At 36.5% G+C, this 25,947-nt stretch overlaps 1 protein-coding gene across 4 annotated transcripts in view; it reads left to right on the top strand.

Annotated features, from left to right (window-relative positions):
- CNTN6 (contactin 6) overlaps positions 1–25,947 on the top strand; it is a gene marked incomplete at both ends in the record, with an annotated part of 242,731 nt that overhangs the window by 164,410 nt on the left and 52,374 nt on the right. For 2 of the 4 annotated variants that reach the window (XM_082638597.1, XM_082638596.1), the window contains 4 exons: positions 4,766–4,945; positions 7,944–8,080; positions 9,584–9,713; positions 11,864–12,014. In XM_082638597.1, coding sequence (XP_082494723.1) covers positions 4,766–4,945; positions 7,944–8,080; positions 9,584–9,713; positions 11,864–12,014 — 598 coding nt within the window. Of the gene's footprint in view, positions 1–4,760; positions 4,946–7,943; positions 8,081–9,583; positions 9,714–11,863; positions 12,015–25,947 lie in introns of all 4 variants that reach the window. The other 2 variants (XM_082638595.1, XM_082638598.1) reach the window with 2 other exon arrangements.

Here is a 25,947-nt window from a genome sequence, read left to right as displayed (position 1 = left end):
ACATATAGCTGGTAAGTGTAGAAACTGCACTCTTCTCTGTACGGTATAAATAGTATTCTATTATAATAGCTTTGTTATTAATATTAGCACTAGTATTACTATTATCATTTATACAGAATGGTATCTCTTGGAAAAATTAACTTGCATCTAAAACTAAAGCTCATTACTAAAATAATTTCACCTTTTGTTGATTTTAGTTCTTTCTACCCACTGTCCATTTGGCATGTCTTCAGAAAAGAGAGATGGTGCGAAATCTAAAGCAATTCATTTAGTGTCTTCATAAAAAGTGCCCAGACTAAATGGGAACTTTTCATTAAAATACACATTTTACATTTATTCTCCCTGATCCTATATCTCACATTACCAGTGGTAATCAAGAGGCTCATGACATTCATATTTTGTACTGACATAATAAATCTGAAAACAAAATCTCAATGTTTAATTAGTAACTGTAAAATCATATAAAACTGCTTGATTTTTCTCCCATTAGAAATTTTGTTAACATGAAATATAGCCACGAAACGTACTTGATAAGACTTTTGATTAAAAAGTTTCAATGTTTGAGTGACTATTTTTTGATAGTTTAGTTGCTCTGAGAATTCTAAAATATCTAGAGTATAAAATATAATATCCTGAAGGAATCTACCATATCATACAATTCGATCACACAGATAGAAAATAACATAGCTAGGATTTGAACCCAGGCATTCAGACACTATTTGTAAAGTCTTTTTTTGGACGAAAGCAGCAGGAAAATTACTCAAAAAGGCATAAGACAAAAAGAGACTGTATTGACTAATGGAAATGTCCAAGGAGATTTTTTTTGGGGGGGGGCATCAAGCGTGACTTAATCTAGACCTGTAAAGAATTCCAAGTATCCTTCTTTTGTGTTAGCTTTGACTTTCAAAGACACTTTCTCCATGTGGTGGAAAAGTGTTGCCTAAAAGCTCCAAGCTATATCCCACTGTCTGAGGAAACCCTAGTGACAAAAGATCCTCTCTTTAATATCTCCTCCAAAAGCAGTCCCAGAACTGAGTCTAGTTGTCTCTGATTGGGTTGTCTTAATTTCCAGAGTTGACCAACCATGGTGGCCACGGTACACCAGCTTCTAATGGCAAGACCTGAATCTTGTACTCAGTCCTGCAGCCAGAGGTATAGTCCTCCCAATTCAAATCAGATGGACTAAAGATAGTAAGCATTGGGTTTTCTAAGGAAAATCAAAACGCACACACAAAAACCAACACATGTCCACTGCAGACTGAGAATACAGAGGTCTAATTCTTATACCCTTCTTCAAAATTGAAAGTTATGTTAGAAGCCAGTTCACTGAATCTTATAAGCTTCTCAATAGTTGAGTGGTTTATGAGAGAAGATATATCACTCCAAACATAATTGAGGTAAGAAAAACAAGATCTAGAGGATGTTCTTTAAGTGAGAAACTTATGTCTCTCTTCAGCCTCATGTCTCTTTCACATTTCTTGCCTTCTAATGTAATTTTGACCCTACAGAGCATTGTTCTGAAAATATAAACCACACTCATGGTTTTTCACAAGGATTCTACTGCTCAGTTTTTGGTCTTATAAGCCATTAATGTTCACTTCCACAGAATATCATTTTTATGTGTCTAGTGGCTATACAGAAGTACCATATTGAGAAGTACATACAGTTGGTATTGTAATCAAAGTGGAACATGATTAGAGCATATTGGGGGTTCTAATAAACTGGTTTTCCAAGAAGTAGATCTTGAAAGGATATTTTTTTTAAAGTGACTTTTTAGAAGAGTTCTTATGAAGAATGCATCAGAGAATGGACAAGCACACCTGGGAAAAAGAGTAGCCAGGCAGAGTATAATATCATGCAAAGTTCCACAGAAGATAAATTTGCCTCAGTCTTGTACAGGAGTTCTAGAAAGAGTACAGGTCACACCTAGAGGTATTCCACCATCAGGGGCAGGGGAGCTGGAGTATTTATGCCTCATTTAGTCAGTTATTGGTTGAGAGTTGCCCCAGGGAGTATGTAAATTCCTAACTGTTTTCAGCTCTTTTTTTGTGAAGGAAAAGTTAGCTACAGCAGCTTAAGGGTAGTTGACAGCAAAATGATGCATGTACTAACTGTTGAGGGTGAAAGCACATCAGGATTTGGGGTGCTAAGGGATAAGAAAGAAAACGGGTGAAGCACTGACATTATCTGCTACACTACTTCTATTGGAAAGGTGTGTCTATATAGGATACGTCATTTTATCCTTCAAGGGAAAAATGCTTGTCCAGAGACTCCAGTGTCCTCACTGAGTTCTTTTGGAGGGAAAGGTCAGAATAATTGGGATTGGTGGGACTTGTTCTTTTTACCCCCACTTAATTGGGCCACTTAAGATGGTGATTCACTTTTACAAAAACACAAAAACTGAAAGCTATCAGAGGATGATTTTACAGTGGCTGTGATGTCTGTTTTGTCTTGTAAGCACATAGATTCTGAGACAAAGAAACCTGGAAATAAATCCCAGCTGTGCCACTTTCACTTATAAAAAGAGAAAATGAAATTATATTTACATATTATACACATAGTGCTTGGCACACAGTTTGTGGTTAATAAACCGTAGCTCTTCATTGTGATATTATTATAGTTATTATTATTAAATGTCAAACCATTCAATTTCTGGTTCAGAGATTTAGAGATTTAGTTAGGTTAAAAATTGACTTCTGTCTTCATAGTTAAAATAAAGAACAATGATATAACAATGGGAAAATAGCCTTCACTGAAATTTTTTTTTTGTCTGAATGTTTTAGGTTAAAATGTTTTTTAGTTGAATATTTTGCATGTATTTGTCATAAACCTCAGAGATACACTATCATAAAAAGACAACAAAGGATCATGAATTCAGATAAATATCAGAACCTCTATTTATAATATTTTTCTCTTTGTAAATAAATTTTCTTAGAATTTTTCTGTTACACGGGTAATATATGCTCATTGTAGGAAAATAATGGAAAAATTGAGATAAGCAGAAAAAAGGAGAATAAAAGGCATTCATATTCTCACCACCTATAGCTACTAACTTTTCATGTTCACATACACATTACATGTATTTTTAAGAATTGGATAATACTGCCCCAGACTTGGTGAAGATCTTTCTCTGTGAGTAAACTTTCTTCTAGAACTTTATTTTTATTCTTAGTTTGGTATTTCATAAAATGAATGAATAAGAAAACCAGTTATCTGGGTTAATTGTTGGCAAGAATATGCCATTTTACTAAAATATCAACCTAAAGTTGTGGCAAGTGGCAAAGCTTTTTAAAAGGACAAAAACAAAACTTATCATAATACATAATGATGTTGTGTTTAACAAAATTCAAGTTGTGTTTGTCACTATATGCTAATTCTGAGAAAAACAGATGAATCAAACATTGATTGGGGAGTATGTTTCCTGTGAAATATGTGTGAGCACATGTATGACTTTCTGCATGATGTATATCTTTGATTTGCACAGCAGGATCATCATTGTTTGCAATAAAAAATTCCTGAGCCTTCATCAGTTTTCCTGCTTTAATTGAAGTCCCTACTCAGTCATCACCACCAATTTTCTGCAGTTGTTACTGCTCAGACTCAGTAGATCTTCATTTGTCAACCACTTTGTATGTGACTGAATGGTTCCCCTACATCAGTTTCATGGACTTGAAAAAAATTTTGCATCTTCTACAAAGTTTATAATTTGGCTTTGCAAAATGATTTACTATTATTATTATTATTATTTGAAATATGTTTAGAACAGAAATATTTAAAGCACCTGAAAATCCATAAGGGAATGAAGAATTACTTGAAAGTAAGAAAGGAAAGATGATAGTGCGAATAGATTGGGGATTGATTTAACAAATGATTGATTTATTAGGTAAGATTTTCTGGTTATAACTTTATTTATAACCCACATTTCTTTATATTCTATCTGTACAAGTGAGGCCTTCCTCACTATGTTATTTTTGCTGTTTTAAAAGATAACCGTATTAGACTAAACATATTAGATTTAAGACCTTTAGCTAAATTCCTATAAATAAAGGAATTCTTTACAAATTCTTTCTGAAAACAGACAGAGTACAATGTAAAGTTATCTCTTATGTCATTTTGTTTTAAGTTTGGGTATAAATAAGTACATTCTTTTGAGGATCATAGATTCTGTGCTCCCAATTCATCTGGGTCTGTTATATAATACTGATCCCCTTTGATAATTTAGCTCACCCATCACATATGTCTTCAGTAACATATTAGTACCAATTTAGCTATAGAGGAATCTGTATTTTTGTCTTAGAATCTGTAAATAGAGAGAGCTTGCCTCCTCTTAAAAGTCACATCCTGACAAAGAATTTCCTGACCACTGTATTTAAACTGATATAATCTTGCTATTATCTTTGCACCTTATTTCCTTTGCTTCAGTTATTGCAATTTACAAATATATTTGTTTTTCATAATTTGTTTATTGCCTGTTTCCCCACTAGTCTGTGAGCAACATGAGGGCAGAAAACATGTTTAGTTCAGTCATCAGTTTATTCCCTGATCCTAGTACTGTGACTTGCACACGACAGGCTCTTAATAAAGTGTTATAAATCGCTGGATGAGTGAATGGCAAATGACTGCATGATCTGAAAGCTAGTCACAATATAATATATCGATTGATTTTTTTTCCTTGAGAGTTATGCTTAAGGAATTCTTATTTTATCCTGCTGTCATAAAGACTGAACCATCTTCTATTCTAATGAGGTATAACTGTTTAGTCCAGTCCCTGATATTAGTTGGAGGAGGTTGGATGGAAGCCCGTTGCCTGGGAAAGTCAAGTACAGCAAATCCCAAGCTATCCTTGAAATCCCAAACTTTCAACAGGAAGATGAAGGCGTCTATGAGTGCATTGCAAGTAACCTTCGAGGAAGAAATCTTGCAAAAGGTCAACTCATTTTCTATGGTGAGCTAATGAATTTCAAAAAGTATATGAAATAATTGGTCATATCCTTTATAGTAAATAGTGAAGGTCTTTAGCATGTTGTGGAAAAGTGTCATAGGAGAAATAGAGAAGACACATTTCCAGGAAAAGATGCTTACTGATACAATGATTAGCAGATGGGAATGACCATTTTTAAAATATGGCTTTAATATCAGCATAGTATGCTAATAAATAATAGCATGCTATTGTTTATTATAATTGCCTTGGAAATATCAGCAATGTCATGTAAAAGCCATAGACGTTTATAACACAAAGTAGAATGGAATGCAATATATTTCCCTTAAAACATTCAGCAACAGCCTATGAAAACCTTAATTATAATCCCAAGTAGAACTTACAAAAGAAGGAGAAAATGACAGGAGAAACATAATACTTAATGGTAGCTTTCAGTATTTGTTTATATTTCCCATAATTGTCTACTCATATGTAGGTAATAGAAAAAAAACCTCATTACTTCATTTAAAAAATATATTTGCCTCAATTATCAGAATCTCTCATGGACTTAAGAGAGATGGGGAAAGCATATATTTTATAAAAGTTGTCTTTATGTCTTCTTTCATCCAGGCCAAAATACACACTTGCATGAAATTCACTTTTTCTTTCTGATGCCAAAAAACCATAAAATATACCTCATAATTATCAAAATGTTTGTTGCTTTTAAAATATTCTTAACTTCTTTGCTAAATTTAATACATCTGTACTAGGGGACTTTTTAAAACTGTATTTATACATGGCCAAAAGTCATTTTCTATGTGACAGGTTTCTATGTGACACATTTATAATCAGTAATAAAGTAATTGGAGGAAAAATATCCATCTATATTGTGTCCTTATAACCTCCAAAATAAGTTTATAAAAGATTATTTTCATTATAAAAAATGGAACACATTTAGAGGAGTTAAGTGAGTTACACAACCATTGATGGGGGAAAAAATAAATCTAAAACCCAAGCCCATGTGATAGACTTGAAATCCTAAGCTTTTTTTTTTTTTAATGTAGTTCCTACTTAGTTGAAGATTTAAAACTTTGTTCTTCAGAATCCTAAGCATCTAAAGAATGTACACATTAAATAAATAAATATGGTTTAAAGTTACAGTTATTGCACTAAGCAACAAACCATATATATCTCAAACTCCTGTAAGCTATGTGGATTTTATATGACCATGCATTTCTTCTTCCAGGTCAAACATATGTTAGGGCAATTTCTGAACAATTACCTACAAATTATACATTTTAAAAATAATAAATAGAAACATGAATCAATTTCACCCATACACTCAGTTCTTCTAAGGGTTGCCTTCATTTATCCCTCAAGGTTGTGAAAAACATGTTCTGTAACTGGAAACTGCCCTGATTTCCACAGGAGGTAATCTAGGCTTACTTTTCACCACAGTGGGACATCATGATTTCTTCCTCTCCTCCCTGAAGGACCTTCTATCTTTGTGGAAGCAGAAGTTACAGTGGAAACACCCTGATAGTCAGATATACTTGTGCATCATTTCAAAGACTCTCAGTTCCACTTTCTCCAACTACTGCTGCAGTGACCAGCTCAGCACCGTGGTTTGCAGGTGTAGCCTGACAGAGTCTTACCGCAGGTGCCACAGAAGGCCATCTTGTTTCGTGCTCCAGTTTTCTTTGGCCCCTTCAAGAACCTACTCAGCACTTAAGCACACAAAACCTGGATGTCCTAATAGTTAACACCTGCACTGCCCTTGAATAACTGAAAAAGAGCCAATGAATAAATGCTTCCTCCTCCTTTCCTGGGTAGGCAGTTATAGACACTCCTTATACATTCACAGAGGATGGAGTAACAGTCCTCCGTGCTGGTGGTCAACTCAATAACTCATCCTTGCATTAACTCTTTCCTTCCCTGTTGACTCTCCCTTTTCCTGACACCTTACACTTGGCCAGCACTCCCAAATCAACAAACTGAACACAAGCCCTTGACTTCGGCTCTGCTCTCGGAGTAAAAAGATAGGTTTCTCTTTTCTAACTATGTCTTCTTGAGCAGACATGGGTGTTGTAACACCCATACAACAAAATTCTCTATAAAAGTTTGGAGGGAGAATTGAGTACAACACATATAAAACACCTAGATTGTAATAGATTGAGATTCCAAAGGAAGGCTCCTCCACTCCAACATATCTAGAATAGATCTAAACAAAGGAGAGGGATTAAATTGCAAATCCAGAAATTTTCCTATCATCATTATAGAAGAAATATTAATTTTAAAGCATTTAACTTATACACCCCTGTTTCCATGAATGTTAGAAAGGATAATACTACCTTACACTTAAATAACATTTCAACATCAATTATACCAGTTGCTTTTTGCTTCAGAACTATGTAGAACTTTCTCAGATTAGAAAATAAGGTTTGGAAAATTCATGCCTAGGATCAAAGTTAGATGCTTAACCTATATACAACTCCAAAAGTTCTCATTCCCTGTCAAGAATTTTATGTAGGAAAAAAAAACGGGATTATAACTGTACTAAAATGTGATGAGGCTGATATTTGATTTATGCTTCAAACTACTGAATTGTAACTATATCGGGTATAGATACAATTATTTTACTTAGTTTAATCCAAATGTAATCAATAGCCTTTTGTCCACAGAGGTTCAGATTTGATGTACATTTTCTAACTTGACCTATATACTAATAGTTAACATGGAATTATTCTCTAGCCTTGTTCCCACAACTCTCAAGTTGTTATATAGGTGCAGCAAAACGACAAAAGGCAAACATCAATCTTACGCAAAAGGTCCACTGATATTTACAACAGGGCTTCTCTTATCCTACTTTGGGGGTCCTGCATTTCTCTTCCCTCAAATCATGTGTGTACAGTACTACCAGACCCAGTTAGCCTTGTCCTTCTCATTTCTACAGTCCTTGGAATGTAAAATAATGTCTTGGATAACTGACTTGCTAAATAGCTGCTGTTGTTTCTATTTGAAACAGCCCCTCCAGAATGGGAACAAAAAATCCAAAATACATACCTGTCCATCTATGACAGCTTGCTTTGGGAATGCAAAGCTAGTGGAAAGCCAAACCCTTGGTACACGTGGTTAAAGAATGGTGAACGCCTCAATCCAGAGGTAAGCAACTGTGCTGATATTAAACATTCACCTACTCTGCTAGGGAAATTTTGTTACTAACAGAAACTATGTTTCTGGAGTGTTTAGTAGGTGCCAGGAAATACAGTATAATCTTTATATACCTTAATTTATTTAATCCTTAAATTTATTTAATCCTCACATAGCTATTAATATCGCTATTTTTCAAATGAGAAAACTAAGGGTAGAGAACACAACTTGTACAAGGTCACACATTACTCAGTGATGGATCCGTATTCAGATGATATCATTATCATCATCATCATCATCATCATCATCAACATCCACTGAACTCTCATATGAGCCAGGCCCTGTGTTAAATATTTTCCATGCATTATCTTATTGTATCCTCATGACAATTTTATGAGAGAGATATGATTATTATTTCTATAAATGAAAAAATATTGGTTTCAGAGGGCTTAAGTCCATTTGTCCAAGGTCACACCGCAGCTAGTAAATGTTAGAATTAATATTCTAAGCATAATCTGATTCCAGAACCCAAGCTCTTAATCATTATCCAGTATCTTGGTTTTATGAAAGCTAATGGCTGTCTCTAAACTTAGGGAAGTAGAGAACTGAGGCAGTTATCCACATTTTTCAGTCTAAAGCACACCTTATTCTACAATATACAGAGAATGAGACAAGGTTATTTTTCCCATCAAATTATCCAAATAATTGTGTTAATTCTCCACTCTACTTTGCACTTATAGGCACAGTTAGAGATAAAAGGAACATCTGTTGTTTAGAATCTGAATGGAACACCGTTCTTTGTTTTGGCTTTACTGAAATTTAATTCCTGAATCCCTTTGCATGTAACATTCCCTGTTTCCTCCAGCCTACTTTTGTTATCTTTAGAGGATGGTAATAGGTACCCTGAAATATTTAAAGTTATATTTGCACTATTAAATTATTTCATTCTATACACTCAAAATTATATTTCTATACTCCAAATGGGACTCTGTAACAGATTTTGGCTATTTAAACATACTTTACAGTCAACTTCAGAAAAGAAGAATTTAGCTACTTCAACTTAGGTACTGAATTAGAAAATTATCAAGTCATCATATTTTAAGTCTTTTTGAGACATTATGATGGAAATCCAAGGAAATTTGCTCATCACTCTATCCATGTCTAACATTATTGTCAACCATGTTTTTTGGAAAATTGGAATGGTAGATAGAGTATTCCAAATTATTTTATATACCGTATAACAGAAAGGTAACACAACATACCTTCTATGCAAAGAATGCCAATATTCAAAGAAATAAGGTAACATAAAATATACTAACCACTAAAATTATACTAAGAATATTTCCATTTTGTTAAACTCCAGAAAGCTTCTCAGGATCTTGAAGTATACTAACCTCATTTTCATAAGCAACAGTTCTCATACACCAAAATATCATAGCTCATCAATATGCATAAATGATAAGAGAATACCTACGTTAACACACTAGCATCTTTATGTGACTTTTCTTTTATTAGGAAAGAATTCAAATAGAAAATGGGACACTTATCATAACTATGCTGAATGTGTCAGATTCTGGTATCTACCAATGTGCTGCAGAAAACAAATATCAGATAATTTATGCAAATGCAGAATTGAGAGTATTAGGTAAGTCATTCATTTATAGCCAAAAAATTCAAACTGACATTTTAGCAAGCTATGATTATATGTAATATGAATCCAATTTTTCCGTAAATTAGAAATTGCTTTTCCTTGAAATAATGAAAAATGTCTAACTTAGCTTCTAAAAAAATACGAAGTGAGGGGCTTCCCTGGTGGCGCAGTGGTTGAGAGTCCGCCTGCCGATGTAGGGGACGCGGGTTCGTGCCCCGGTCCGGGAATATCCCACATGCCGCGGAGCGGCTGGGCCCGTGAGCCATGGCCGCTGATCCTGCACGTCCGGAGCCTGTGCTCCGCAATGGGAGAGGCCACAACAGTGAGAGACCCGCATACCGCAAAAAAAAAAAAAAAAAAAAATGCTAAGTGAGAATTATTATTCTGCTAGGGCAACATATTAGGGCTTGGAGGAGCCCACTATTGGGTTCATCCAAACCAGAAGTGGCTCCTCCAAAGCTGATCCCAGCATGAGGTTTTGAATACAACCCCAAAAGCATCTATTAGGAATGTTTTCAGCTGAAAATAAGAAAATAAGAAATGAAAACCTCAATTTATAGAGACTTAAACAACGATTTATTTTATCTCAATAATAACTTCAGGGGTGGTAGCTGAGCAATGGCACTGTGACTTGATGACATTATTCTTTAAACTCTTTCCTCATGCTTGTAGCCTCCTGGTTCCAGGATGACTGCTGTAGCTACAGAAAGCAAGTCCATACTCAAAGCAGAAGAAGACAGAGTGGACAGTCCTTTTCATTAGAAAAGCAAAAATTTCTGAGCCCTTTCAGCAGACTCCTTTTATGTCATTAGCTAGAACCCTGTCATGTGACCACTGAGACCTCAAGAGAAGCTGGGAAAATCAGCCCCTATAGTGGAAAATGTTGAGATAGAAGTGGTTTGCAGATGATATTCTGGGACAGTCAACCAGTGGTGTCTGTCAGGATAAATGACTCATTGATATCTTTCATCCTAAGGCTTTCTTAATGGTATGAAGACAGGAGATGAAAGAGAGGAGGAATTAAGCAAAAAGACAGTTTCATGAGCATATGGGTGATGGACATTGATTCATTTGTTTATTCATTCAGTCAGTATTTATTGAATATTTACTGTGTACTAAGCACCTAAAACAGAATTATCAAAATTAGAGTGATCTTTACCTTCATAGAACCTGTAGTTTCACAGAGAAAAAAAGGCTAAATTTTAAAATATCATGATTATTACAGTGAAGAATTGAATAGGTGTTATCAGTTGAACATAATCTAAATTGAGAACATTCTCTTTAAGCTGAGATAAGAAGAAAAAGCATGCACAAGTCAGTGGAAGGACAGAGAAGCCATACTCGAAACGCCCAGAAGAGAACATGGCATATCTGAAAGAACTTCAGTTCACGTAGACTTTAGGCTAAGAATGGGGATTGGACACATAGGTTCCCACAAGAATGGAGCTGGGAAGACTTGGATGCACCCAGGCAGTCTAATTATTTATCACTCTCATGAACTGGTATTTGTTGAAACTGACAAAGATTAGTTTTTGTTTTTTTTTTTAAGTTTCTACTCAGCCTGCCTGCTTCAACAGAAGGCAGACTATTTCCATTTTTCTAGTTAAAGGCATGCCTGAAGAAATCTAAAATAATGATGATGTACTTCTGATTTACTTCAAAGGTATTTCATTGTCATATATGTATATTCACATTTAGGATTATTATCTTGGCTAGAACAGATTTAGTGATTTCCCTAATCAGGGTTAAAATTCTGTCTTCTGTTCTTGTGGAACCATCTTCACCCTCTTCATTATAAATATTATTAAGAATGTGACTTTTTGTAACTTGCTTCCTCCCTCACTTTTGTTATCACAATGCTTTTGTTATCACAATGACCAGCACCAAAACAAAAATAAATTACGTTTACTGAGCCCATACTTTGTGCCAGGCACTATTTACCCTTCTTTATTGAATGTTATCTCATTCAAGACCTAGACTAACTTTCTGAGGTAATATCTATTGTCATCTTCATTTTACAAATGGAAACGGACTCCAAAATGCCAAATCCATAACTAGCCCAAAAAAACCTTGAGCAAAGTAGCTTGAAAAAAGTTTTGTTTACAGATATTAGTAATTTAACAATTTTGTAATTTTGTTTTTAGCCTCAGCTCCTGATTTCTCCAAAAATCCCATTAAAAAAAATTCAGTTGTTCAAGTTGGTGGGGATATTGTGATCGAATGCAAACCGAATGCTTTCCCTAGGGCCGCCATCTCCTGGAAAAGAGGAATGGAGATCCTGAGACAAAGCAAAAGGTAAACAAATCTCTTTGGTTTTAATATTTTAAATATTTTGTAATATAATATCTTCCAGATTTTTAGGGTTTACTAGGTCTTCCAAAATTCCCTCCCTTATTACTCCCTCCCAACTTACAACTACATATGCAGAGATACTAAACATTTTCACATGATGGTAAAAACAAAAGGATCTTACAAGGCTATGAGCTGTTTGTATAATTTGACTGCAATATTTTCAGTGCATGCACTTGTAACAGATATATTTTAAAAAATCCTTTAACAGCTTTTTCTATATTCAGTTTGAAGGCTTTTTCCTGACCCAGCCTGCTGAGTAATCATTGAGAAGAGCATTATACAAAGGAGGCACTCATACTCACACACCTGGCACTGCGGTTTTTAAATAGTCACACAGGTGTTCACCCCAGGACAAAAATGAATTCACCACATGAAAAAAATGTAGAGAGGTTCCTGTAGAGAAAGAAGAGAGGTTTCCTTCTACTATGGATGTGGTTGAGAAATCCCTGATCAGCACTGGCATGTTTTCTGGGAGAGTTTTGACAGCCCCAAAACAGATGTTTTTCTCTACTCATAATACATTTCAGTCCATTGTGCTGTAGAACCTTGTATACCCAGAGTTGACTTGACTACAGTTGTAGCTCTAATTTAATGGCCCATGTGTGTTTCTATGTGATCAAATACACAATGGGGTACTACTATGAATTAGCTGTTGTGCTGAAGATATGAAAATGGTTCAATGGGCACTTCTTCAGCATCATACGTGTCACAAACTCAAATACATACCAGGCAGGTAACATAAGTAATGAAACAGGCCAAGTGAAAGAAAAGACAACTGAAGTATGATGAAAAAATGGCTATCTGTTAATCTTGGAAGACTGTGAAGGACTGGAGAGAGAGTTCTACACCTAAAAGAGGCAGTCATAAACTCCGAATTCAGTCAAATGTTGTTTTATGGGAAGAACCTCTAACATTTCAGGAAAAGCTAGAAATCTGATTTTTGGCACTGAAACCTCTGAGCCAGAAAAAAAAAAATGTCCATAGGCGGGTTGCAGGGACACCATTTTGTCATTTCTGATCTCAGACTGCATTTGTGGTCAGGAAGAGAGAAAAGGAAGTTAAAACAAGCAAATAAACAGTGTTAATTGTGTAGAGTGTTCTCACCGTTATATCTGCTGCCTTGCAGACCCTCTCCTGACATGGTGAGATATAAAGAGAAAGCCCCTTCAAAGGCACTCTTTCTTTTCTTACTGTTTTCTGTCTCCAGGGGTCTCTACAGCCCCGGACTGAAGCTTTCCCCAGGAGAGGGATTCTGTCAAATGTATCCTTGTACGTCCTGTGCCTTGGCACAGAACCCAAACTCAATAAATGTCTGCAGAATGAATGAATATGTCCAAAAGGATGAATATGTAAGGCATTACCAGCTTTAGAGAAAGGCTATTCTGGGAGGAAATGCCTCAAGACATAAGAACAGATAATTGAAACTAAGGTGAAGAGAAAGGTGAAAGGAAAACTGGTGCCCTGCCCCAGCTGGGCTCCTTCCTCATGTAGACTACCTGGGAAACTGCTGCAAGCACTCCCAACAGATCTGGATGTGGATCTTCTTTAAATGTTTTCTCTTTCATTCCTAAATCCTAATCAAGGTTTAAATATACTGCTGTAGAACAGGAAAACTCAAGAGATCCCATAGGCTCAAACACAGGCTCTGTACTGAGGGTTCGGAAAGATCGATTAGCTCTGCTTCCTTTACTAAAGTGACTGTAAGTTTTCACCTAAAGAGCCAGAATGACTACTGCTTACCTTCTATAACCTTTAAAGACCCAAATGCAAGGCATGTTGGGAAGAGAAAGAAAAGGAAAAAGATTTAGATGGAGGTAAGAAAATGAGAGAGAGAGAGAGAGAGAGAGAGGGAGAAAAGAAAAGCTTTGTAGGGTACAAGGGAAACTGCTTTTTAAAAGAGCTTTTCAGATTTTTGTTTTATTTGTTTTGCCCCATATAGGATGAATTTGGGATCTTTTTAGCCTCCAAACAGTCACTAATAGTTATATCAGATTCAGCATTGTCTCACTGGGGTTAAAGGAATGGCCCACATGATTTTTATTTACAAATTCTTCTTTCATAATTCCATTCACTCATTGCTTTAGAATTTCATTACAGCTTTCAGCAAAAGAAAACAAATAAAATTATCTCCTGAATATGCATCCTAAAAAGTTGGGAAAAAAAGTCGAGCCCCAGCAGAGTACAGTAATTACAGATGTATATCTCTGCCAGGTATAGCTGACCTTAAGCAGTAATTTGCAAAGGTCACACACAGCCAGCTCTGTGAGACTTTGTGTTTCTGCATGTTTCCTATCCTGCCCCCTCTTCTATTGTTTTCTGAGATGACTGGTTTCATTAAGAGTTGACTCCATGCAGCTTATTGGGAAATGCAGCACCCATGCTTCTATTTGTGTTGACTTGATGGCTTTTTTGTAGTCTTATCATGGTGATTTCCAAACAGGCTGAAGGTAAAAATTAGAGCAGTGATTATAAAAAAGGAAAGAAGGAAGGAAGGAAAGAAGAAAGGAAGTAAGGAATGGAGGAAGGGAGGAAGGGAAGGAGGAGGGAAGGAGGGAAAGGGCATAACGGTTAACTGTGGAGGTTGTATGGTACAATGAAGACATAGCCCAGCCTCTATTCTACCCTAATTACACCGTAACTTAAGAGTAAGTCACGTCTTTGATAGGCTTCTATATCAAAGATGGATTAGAAGCATCTCATCTTCCTAAAAGAGAACAGAGAGCCAAGTAGTCTCTCCAAGCCCATTCAAGCCTAAGGTTGATTATTTCTTCTATAGCTTTGATATGAGCCATTAGAAGGGAACTGACTCTTTTCTCCATGATCTTTTCTCCTTCTCAAGTCAGTGTTGCCAGGACAGATCCCAAATTCTAGCAAAGTAACTGCATTCAGCTTGCAAATAGCTACCACACTGGAAGAACATTTTGGGGAGGAGAATATTAAAAGAGTACCTAATGCCACAGAATAGTTCTTCTAACATTTGCAATACATGAATAAAAGTTATTTGACTTAGAGTCTGTGTATACATTTTTACACTGTGTGTGCACACACTTGTGTGTGTGTGTACCATAGGGGTAGCCATAATTTCTGAAACTAATGAAATTAATTACCCTAGGAGACAGAGACCTAGTCCACTGTCCACATTTTATAGAGCTAGATCCTTAACTCAAACACAGAACACTGAGTCTTAGTACACAGATTTTAATGCCACATCAGCCTGAATATTTTATCTAAATAGCAAAATAAATGTAATTCCTATCCTTTCATACTCTGTTAAAGCACGATACAACTGTATACACAGGAAGATTAAAAGAATCAGGTACAGAAAACAGTTTAAATGATTCCAAGTAGGAACAGTTTTTAGCTCTTGACCTTGGAAATATCTACATGGGGAAATGTCCTTTTTAGTCTGTTATAAAACTTCTATACCATCCTGTCTACTTTGAAATTTCATTGTTGCTACACTTGCTTCCAATAAAGTGTAACTATCTAGAGATGGTTGAAAGGACTCTAAAGAAGCCTATTCAAAGTAATCTTACTGTATGCCCTACTTATAAAAATGGTGGCAATATATATTTTTTGACAATTTCTTCCAGTCTTACAAAAATCAGACAGCATTTATCACATAGCTAATGCAAAGCTTAGAATTGATGCCAAATCTGCCATCTCTGTTTCCAGATCTTTTCCTCTCTGCAAATAATGGAGAACATACTCAAACTCTTTATTTTCTGAAAGCTATTGTCACGTGATTTTACCAAATTTCATGTGTTGATAATTCAGATCAAGCAACATTTCTGAATATGGTGTTTCTTATTGGCCTGTGTGTCACAAAGTTTTGACTATTTTAAGAGTTCCATCTTTACAAGTGTCTATATTCGTGGCTGGCTGTCAGAAGAGAAAAGTTTTACTCCAACTAAAAATAGGCAGATGGCATTACAGAGCCCTAAGGCTGCCTGGTTTCCTGCCAGGAATCTATAGTCATACCCCATCTACCTCTTTCTTTTTGGAGCTACCAGTCATTTAGAAACAGCACCTAGACTGAAGAGAAGCAATGGTATGTTCCTGTGGAAGAAACTGGGATGTATTATCAAGAGTCCCTTGCTGGGAATCAGAAAACCAGGATTCTGGTCTCAGTTCTGTCATTGACGAGTGGCCTGAGCTTGGGTAAAATCACTAGCCTACTGTTTTTTTCATTGAGGTCACTGTTTCCTGGACTTATTTAAGATGAAATCATTTGAAAACAACTTTCAGAAATACTAAGCATGCTACCCATGCAATGACTGCCAGAACAGAGATTATATGTTAGAAATCAATGCAAAATGTTAGCCTGGCAGGTTGAAATTTCAGATTCTATCATACTCCTACTCATAGTTTTATACATGTTTTACCGATTTGTTCAGGTGACCAAGTGATTGAGCCAAACATGGTGATTGCTGTGAATTGTCAAAACAGCTAAAATGATCTGTTTAGATGGATTCAGAGGTTACAGAGGGCACTGTCATCCAGATTTAAGCATCCCGAGAGTACTAGGCACTGCTCACTAACTCACCATTATGGGCCCAGCACCCAGAACAAACCTGGAACATAACAGATGTCCAATGCATATTTTCTACTTTGCTAAATCAATGAAAGTTAAAATTTACTTTGTTTTGTGTCTACCTGAATTAAGAGATTTTGCAGTTAAACCAAAAACGTATTTAGTAATTAATAGACCAATGATGTGTTCATTCATTCATTCTGTAAAGATCTGATGAGCAAAAATTATACCCCCAATACTTTACTAGGTTCTGTAGATAATTTTTAAGTAGCCAACTACATGATACATAATATGCCTTCATAAGAAAGTGTTTTGTTTTTAAGTTATTTGGAGTCAAAGATCTGAGTCCTGGTATGAACTCTACTTCTCATTAAGTTGATAACTTCTAGCAAGTCCTTTAACTTCAATGGTTCTCAGTTGATTTGTTTGAAAAATAGAGAAAATAATACTTGTCTCACCCTTGGAGTTGTATGAGACTCAAATGACATAGCATGTGTGAAAAGGATGGGTATACACTCTTACCATTGGGTGCATTTACTTCTGTTATCCTAACCTTTATGCAAATCCAAGTTACACATTCTTACTTCCACCAGCCAAGGGAAAAACCACAGACTTCACCACAGGAAGTCAAGATGAATACAGATTAAGCTTATCTGTGCAAGGCATTCTGAGGCAACTGAAGGAATCAATTCCACATCTGCTAAGTTTGATTAATCGCTTCTTTTTGCCTTGTGGATCCACTTAGCAAGTGAACTGACAGAAATCAAAGGCCTAGATTTATCTCCTTATACCCAGTGGCTGCTGGCTACCTGTTCAGGGGTCACCTCATGAATTTAATAGAAAACGCAGGAAATGTGAACCTGCTGGGAAGACAGCTCAAAACATCCTCTGAAGGGCAGCATTCAGTAAGATGCCTACATCACCTGAGATCTTGTCCGAGTGGGAACACAAGCTCTGAACAACAAAAACAAAGAGATGGACAGATGTTTCTACCTATTATTGAAAGAATAATAATTGAATTAATAGGTAACCCATCACATTGCTTCTTCACTTTCCTAAAAAAATCCACCACATTTCTCCATCATTTCATAAAATGAAGTAAAATAAAATCCAGCTATATGTTAGACTAATTGTCATTAATAATTAAAATAACCATTTTAAGCACCTCCATATGACAGGCAGTACACCAGGCTTTTCATATATCTCAAAAAACTAAAGCACACTTTTTTCATATTCAGATACATTTCTGAAGGACACAGTTGCCACAGAGCATACGGTTATGTTTGTACCACTTTTACCCTGGTAATCTCAAAGAGCTGAATACAAAAGGCACTTTGAAATTCACAGAGAATCGAACTCATTCAGTCAGAGAGATTCTGCCCCTGCCCCTGAGCAGTTGGTTTCAGGATGTGATCATATTCCACAGACTTGAAATAAGAGGACTGTTGGATTTTTTGGAACCGATTGCATTACCTCTTTCCACCCAGATACATATGTGTGTGTGTATATATATATATATATATATATATATATATATATATATATATATATACACACACACTTCTAAACAGATCTTATCAAATCCTGGATTTTGTGCTTTATCCTACAATAATGACACCATTAAAACCTGCGTGGCCCTGGGCACTTCATAAAATGGTGTACCCTGTGGGAACATAATGAACCCATTAGGTGGCATGGAATCTAGTAGTGATGCTTATTCAATAGTTTCGCCTTCAATCCCCCAATTTAGTGGGCCCACTCCATTTCCATCTGCATGGCACTTCAACTCCCAAGACCTCCCTCTTAGACACAATAGTACCTTGTAGGAAAGGGCCAGGGGAAGAAGAGTAGAGAGGGGAAGCAGAAATGAGAGAGAAGGAGATGAGGAGAAACAAGGATGAGATGTCATTCTCTGTGCCAAGAGATAATTGATCGTTATTGAGCAAGTCACTTGATCTTTCTTTTCTTCATGGGTAAAAAGGTACACTTGGGAGAACCTATTTGAAAGCCCTTAGCACAGTGACACAGAAAAGGAACAGAATTAAAAAAAAAAAAAAAGAGTCTGTCTTCATTCTTCTCCTTGCTAAGCTACCTGGACAAAGTAGTTCCTTTAGTTACAGAGCCTGTTGCCCAACACTTAGCTATCATTCCACTTTCTCCCTGGATCCTTTTCACAGCCATCTTACCCTGTGGGGCATCAGCTAATGGGAGTCTGGCTGCCCGGTTGTAAGGAAGCCGATTGTATGATGCTCCCTCCCTGTTTGACACCTCTCTATGCATTTTTCAATAACTGCTTTCCAAATCACCACTATTCCTTCTTTTTTAAAACCTTTACCCCCCAAGCGCTCAATCTTAATAAAATATCCCCTCCACACATGTTTTTTTAAATGCAACTTTAGCCAGAATGTAGCAACTGGTAAGCAGGATTTCCTAGCCCTTCCTCCTTGCAGAGCTTCCTAATGGAACAAGCAAATAAACCTAATTTTATTTTGTATCACCAACTACTTAATATAATAGTGCTTAGTACATTAGGTAGCATGAGTATCAAATAGGCAAATGAACCATATGTTCCCATGTTTAAGGAAGAATGACAGTCTGCATAATGCCAGGCTTATTACAATCTCCCTTCTGTGCTGCTTCTTTGTAATAAAATTTTAAATCGTTCATACTCAACTCCTGAAAGCCTTGTTAAGGTGAGCCTTTCCAAGGGAATACATGCTGAAGATGTCAAGAGCCATCTGATACTCTTGCCTGTGTCACGCAAAGATGTAACAAGCTAAAATCCTATGTGTGCCCCTGTCAGTCTTGCCCTATTTTTTCCTCTTGCCATCCAATCTTCCTTTCTTTATCCCCACTGGCCTCCACTGGCCTGAAGCACTGACCCTTTAGCACAATGCCTGCAGAGCCACCTACTTGACATGGTCTGAAAAAGCTCCAGTTCATTAAAGATGTAAAGCCTGTCTTTAAACCCAGCCTGCCCAGCTGGGTGTGTGCTGTTTTACACTGCTTCCTTAGTTAGACTATCATTGCTTTAGTTCTCTATTTAAAATGTTTTAATGATGGGTAATAACATCCTGTGGTTATAAGCCAAGGACAAATATGGCAAAGCAAATAAGTTCCACAAATAAATAGCATCTTATAAATTCTTGTACTATAAGCTATCACTGAAAATGAGTAAGATTCATCATAGAGTTGCTATGAATTCACTGGCTAGATTGGTAGATTTCATTATCATGCATAAGATTTTCATGCATAAGATTTCAAGATCATGCATGATTATGCATAAGAACCTTGTGAAAAATGCAGATCCCAGAGCTGCATTCAAGATTTTGAGTTAGTGGGTAAGAAGAAGGGCTGAGAAATCTGCATTTTTACAAATTCACTCTCTCTGCTCCCAAGTAAAGCTGAGACTGTTCAGTACCACCTAGAGAAACACTGATTTGGTGCAAATGTACCATTTAAAAAATAGAAACTTTGTTTCATCTTCTTTCCCCTAAGAACTCTGCTTCCTGTACTAACATGCTCAGCTCTTCATCTTATCTCATTGCTGAGGAGATGTAAGTCCTCAGTTCAGTTACTTTTTGAAATTATGAATACAATTGGCCTTCGAATGGTGTCAACTTACTTAAGTGCTTGCTTCTAATTTCTGAGTGACATTTATATCTTCCACAGTTTACGTAAGTATTCAACAGCAATAATTTTATAGACAGAAAAGGTCAGTTATTAGTGCAATTAATACAAATGACCTTTCATTCTTGGTTTGGCTTTGGCAGAAAAAAGTGATCACTTGATATGCTTAAAGTATAATGTTCCTCACTCGAAAAGAAAATGGTTGCTTGACAAGTGTTTGTTACGCCCACCCTTTTTTAGAGATACTGGTGGGCATACAGAAAGTAAATAAATAGAAATAGATAGAAATAGAATTTTTGTCTTGGTAGAAATTATGATCCAGTTGAAGAAATAAAAGCCAGACCAATTACGTGACAGTGAGTCTTGTTAATATTTTCCAAATGAAGAGTGAGGCTGTCAGAGCATTTTTTTTAAGTCACTGGCTATTATTTCCCTATATCTTTTTTTTTTCTTTTTTTCAATAGTAGAATTAAAAAGCATTTCCAAATGAAATTTATGCAAGAGCTCATTTCATAAAACAAGTAAAATTGAACTAATCTGGCTAATGTCCTGGAGGGAGAATCAGAGCCCCTCTCTAAACCCTCATCACTTTTCAGCCACAAGCAGCCCGTGGAGTGCCCCAAGAATCCCCTGGATCTCCTGAGAGCATAGCTGGAGAAGTACTGAGTTAGAGTGACAAATCTGATACTCAAGTGTAACTTGTCAAACCATTCACTTATTTATAAGCACAACTGCAAACCAATTTGACAGTCCGTGTAGAAGATTCTAGGTTTATAAATTTGAATGAGCCCAGAATCCTGCGGGGAAAGCAGGCAGGTCAACAGCTCCAGTGCAGTGGGGCATGTGTCACCACAGACAGAAGATGGTATAGAGACTCACGAACGCAGCTTACAGGAGGAGAGAAAGGCCTCAGCAGGTTGGAGGTAACTGACCTGGCGCTTGAAGGGTAGGTGGGAAAATTTCCTACATGAGGAATGTAGGAGGAGCAGGTTTACTGTGTGGCAGCTTTAACCCATAGTTAGCTTCATAATTGATGCCACTTTGAAGATTTAGATTTAGACTTCCCTTCCTCAATACAGGATATATTTCATCCATGATTTCTCTAAGTAGAGAATCAAATTATTTTATGAGCGATCCAACCATTGACTCTTTGAGTACTCAAGGGATGTTTAGATATACTTAATTACATACAGTTTTCATTCTATCTCAGATTAAATTAACCAATATAGCCAGAAATCTACCCTTCTCATAGTTGACCCTGACCTTCATCATATATAATAACAATAATAATAATAATATCCACTAATATCCTACCTACAATAGGCAGTATATTAAAATGTTAGATACAATAATTCACTTAATTTTTAAAAGATACCTATGGAGGTTCTCATTTATTTATACTTTTTAGATGGGTTAAAACTAAGACTTAGAGAAGTTAGGCATCATGTCCACAGTCACACAGCTAGTAAATGATAGAAAAGCATTCAATTCCAGGAAGCTCTGATTTCAAAGCCATGTGTAATATTAAACATTAACGTTGTAGGTTTTTAATTAGCTTTTTGAAGTAGTATAGTGTCCATCTGTGGATCTAAATGCGACTGTCATACTGTACACATTATTTGTTCCTCATTTTTTCCAGTTAGACAAAAATTCTTCTGAAAACTGTGATATATACACTCAAATTCTATTTTTATATTAATAAAAGATATAGGATAAGTCTGTAAGTTGTCAGTGTACTGAAAGATGGAGTCAATTCACATCAATAAAATAAAATAATTCAGTCCTCTTAGTGGCTTAGCATCCTGCATCCAGAACATTCAAATGACTGACTGGATTTTCAATGTAACATACAATATAATTTTTGGTGACATATAAGACACAGATATGCAAATTCAACAAACAGGGATAAACTCCCTAAGCTCCATAAAGGACTTGATCTGATATGAAATTATGTGTTATAATTAAGAAGAAAGAATTAGCAGACTAGGAGGCACATCCAAGTTGTCCTCCCATTCTCAGCCAGTTTGTTAGTTTTGTAAAGATTCTGAGGAGTACAATAATTCAGTAGCCAAAGGGGATCTAGAATGGGAAATCCCACTAGCATCCATCACTTTCAAAACTACCCACGTTCAAGATAGCAAGGGGAGGCATTTCTGAGATACACATATTCTGAAATCACTGAATTACAAAGCTGGAGTGAAAGGGGTAATAATCATGAATGTTCCAGCCCAATTCCCTCACTTTTTATATCTGAGGGAAAACAAAGACCTCAGGGATAAAGTTACTAGTTTAAGTTCACCTGGCTGTGTTTGAATCTCATCCATCTATCTCAAAGTAAGCTGCAGATACAGCTTTACATTTGCAAAATTTCAAAGCCTTGAGGAAAATCACACAATAGGCTCATCATCATAAACATAATGAAAGTGTAGCCAAAATGTCCTTGCAATGTTCAAACTTCTCCATTCTGTTTTGCACAACTCTTTCTCCCATTGTGTTTTCAATCGGTTTGCCTCCAGTTATTTTGGGAGCATACTTTTTAAGATATTTCTTTTAAGTCCTATTTTCACAACTTTTTTGTCATTTGCTAACTTTATAATTTCCTATCTTTTCTTTTGATTTGCTTGGGCTGTAAGGCATGTTAGCATATGAATCTGTTTTAATTCCCTTTTGTGTTTTCTCAGGCATCCTAAAATACTGCAGCAAATGCAGACACTTTTCTTTATCTTTCCCTTCTTCTACTGAACAGCTAAATATTCCTCTTAGGGCTCTTTCACTGGATTAATTTAGCTAAACTCCCCATCTGATGCAGTTTTGTTAATGTTAAATCACACTTCCTTCACATTTTATGGGAATCAGCCTAGCAGCACATTCTTTGGCATGCCATCGAAGTAAAGACACATCATGACACCAAATAATTATGTTATTTAGCAAAGGTTCTTATCTGGCATCTCCTAATTTATGTCACAATTCAGTCACCCTGAAACTGTTTTTGCATTGTATGTCAGCCACTACAAAGCCGTTGCTTAAATTATTTGTGTATATTAAAGAAGGAGTCACATTTTGATGAATTCTAAGGTCTGAATATTTGATGCTTGATTTCTGCTTTGGAGTTTAGAACGGTTGAACCAAAGGCTTAACTCTGAAACATTTGGCTGTTCACACCAGTAATTATGCATTAGGCATAAAATGCAACCATAGAAACCAGGAATTTTTTAAAAATTAGACACTGGCAGCAGTGATGTTTTTATTTCTATGCAAATTAAAATGTGTTTGAGTCCATTTTTAATCTCCAGGTAATACTTCTAAACAATCCTTTGCTAGTTAAATCCTCTCAGTTAACTGTACAATGACCCTCAAATCATCTTTGATTAATCAGTTCATGACAAACATATCTTTAGCTATTTAATCTGATTAATATTCCTTTAGTCCATTACAAGTAGTAAGAAAACAGGGCATGCAGCCATGCATGCCGTGTTTTTCCCCTAGGCACCTGAGAAAAACGTATTTTCTGACAAAACATAGCAAAACTGAATTTATTTTTGCTACCGATTGGTGATGCCACACCATGTAGGTTTTTAGTTTGTTTACTTTTCCTACTCCACTCACATCCCATTATACATATAAATTTAAACACACTGTGCCTGATGTTACTCAATACAAGAGACCAAAGGAACACTGTTACTTCTTTGGAGCTAGGGAAGAGGCTAAGAAAATACAAAGGATATAATAACTGTATTTTCTGTAAATTAACTAAATAATTAGGAACCCCCAAACAGGGTCCATATTACCATAATAATTTAAAAAATTTTTATTAAGTACTTTATTAAAACTTTAGTTTCATGATTGGAACTATATAAAAGAATGATTAAAATTTGCTCTATATCCTCTTAGCAAAGGATAAGCAAGCCTTGTCCTTGCTAAGACTGATTTGAATGTATTTCTTTACCTCAACTCTTGTCCTACTTTATATGGCATCAGCAAACGAACTGAAAGTCACTTAGCTAAATAAGCATCATGTTTATATTTTTAACTAGCTTTTACTTTTTTTAAAAATAAATTTATTTATTTTATTTATTATATTTTTGGCTGCATTGGGTCTTCGTTGCTGTGCTCGGGCTTTCTCTAGTTGCGGCGAGCAGGGGCTACTCTGCGGTGCGCGGGCTTCTCATTGCGGTGGCTTCTCTTGTTGAGGAGCACGGGCTCTAGGCACGCAGGCTTCAGTAGGTGTGGCACACAGGCTCAGTAGTTGTAGCTCATGGGCTCTAGAGCGCAGGCTCAGTAGTTGTGGCGCACGGGCTTAGTTGCTCCATGGCATGTGGGATCTTCCCGGACCAGGGCTACAACCCGTGTCCCCTGAACTGGCAGGCGGATTCGTAACCACTGCACCACCAGGGAAGCCCTAGCTTTTACTTTTAAACAAAGAAATTATTTGCCTGAGTGATTTTCGGTAAGTTTACTGAATTTATTGGTAATGGTAATAAATATACATCTGCACCTAGAAAGAAAAGACTAAAGGTTTTGTGGTATACACAAACAGAGAACATGTATTTCTTTAGTACCTATGAATTATAGGTATTGTTGAAAAATACAAAACACATAAAGAAGAACAGCTATCATTTGGGATTACTCATTATCCTCTAGGCTTATCTCAGCATTTTTTTTTTTTTTTTTTTTGCGGTACGTGGGCCTCTTACTGTTGTGGCCTCTCCCATTGCGGAGCACAGGCTCAGCGGCCATGGCTCACGGGCCCAGCCGCTCTGCAGCATGTGGGATCTTCCGGACCGGGGCACGAACCCACATCCCCTGCATCGGCAGGTGGACTCTCAACCACTGCGCCACCAGGGAAGCCCCTTAGAATTTTTAATACATTAAAAAAAACTGATTCTCAAAACAAACTGATGTTATTACTACTGTTATCTCCATTTACATGGAAATTTTTATAGAAAGCAAGCAAGTGCCTCCAAAGGAACAGAGCCAACAAGAGAGAGCCAGAACACAAAGCAAAAGCAAGCTGACTTTAGAGTTCATGGTCTTAAAACCCCTATATCACTTGACCCCTATATCACTTAAGCAAAAAAAACTTAGCTTTTACAGTCTATTTAGAGAGTGAAAACTTGTCTAAAAAGAAAATTATGACAAAGGAGCAAAGGCAATACAATGAAGCAAAGATAGTCTTTTCAACAAATGGTGCTGAAGCAACTGGACAGCCACATGCAAAAAAAAAAAGAAAAAAAAGAATTTAGACACAGACCTTACACCCTTCACACACACAAAAAAGAAAAATAACTCAGAATGGATCACAGACCTAAATGTAGAACAAAAAACTGTAAAACTCCTAGAAGATAACATAGGAGAAAATCTAGATGAACTTGGGTAAGGCCATGACTTTATAGATACAATATCAAAGGCAGATCTCTGAAGGAAAGACATAATAACCTGGACTTCCTTAAAATAAAAAAAACAAAAAAACTTCTGCTCTGCGAAACACAATGTCAACAGAACGAGAAGTCAAGCCACAGACTGGGAAAAAATATTTGCAAAATACACATCTGATAAAAGATTGTGATAGGGCCTCCCTGGTGGCGCAGTGGTTGAGAGTCCGCCTGCCGATGCAGGGGATACGGGTTCGTGCCCCGGTCTGGGAGGATCCCATATGCCGCGGAGCGGCTGGGCCCGTGAGCCGCGGCCGCTGGGCCTGCGCGTCCGGAGCCT

The sequence above is a fragment of the Mesoplodon mirus genome, assembly GCF_964341445.2.
Source record: "Mesoplodon mirus genome assembly, chromosome: 12".
Taxonomy (NCBI): Eukaryota; Metazoa; Chordata; class Mammalia; order Artiodactyla; family Ziphiidae; genus Mesoplodon; species Mesoplodon mirus.
This window is presented reverse-complemented; position numbering and strand designations above follow the sequence as displayed.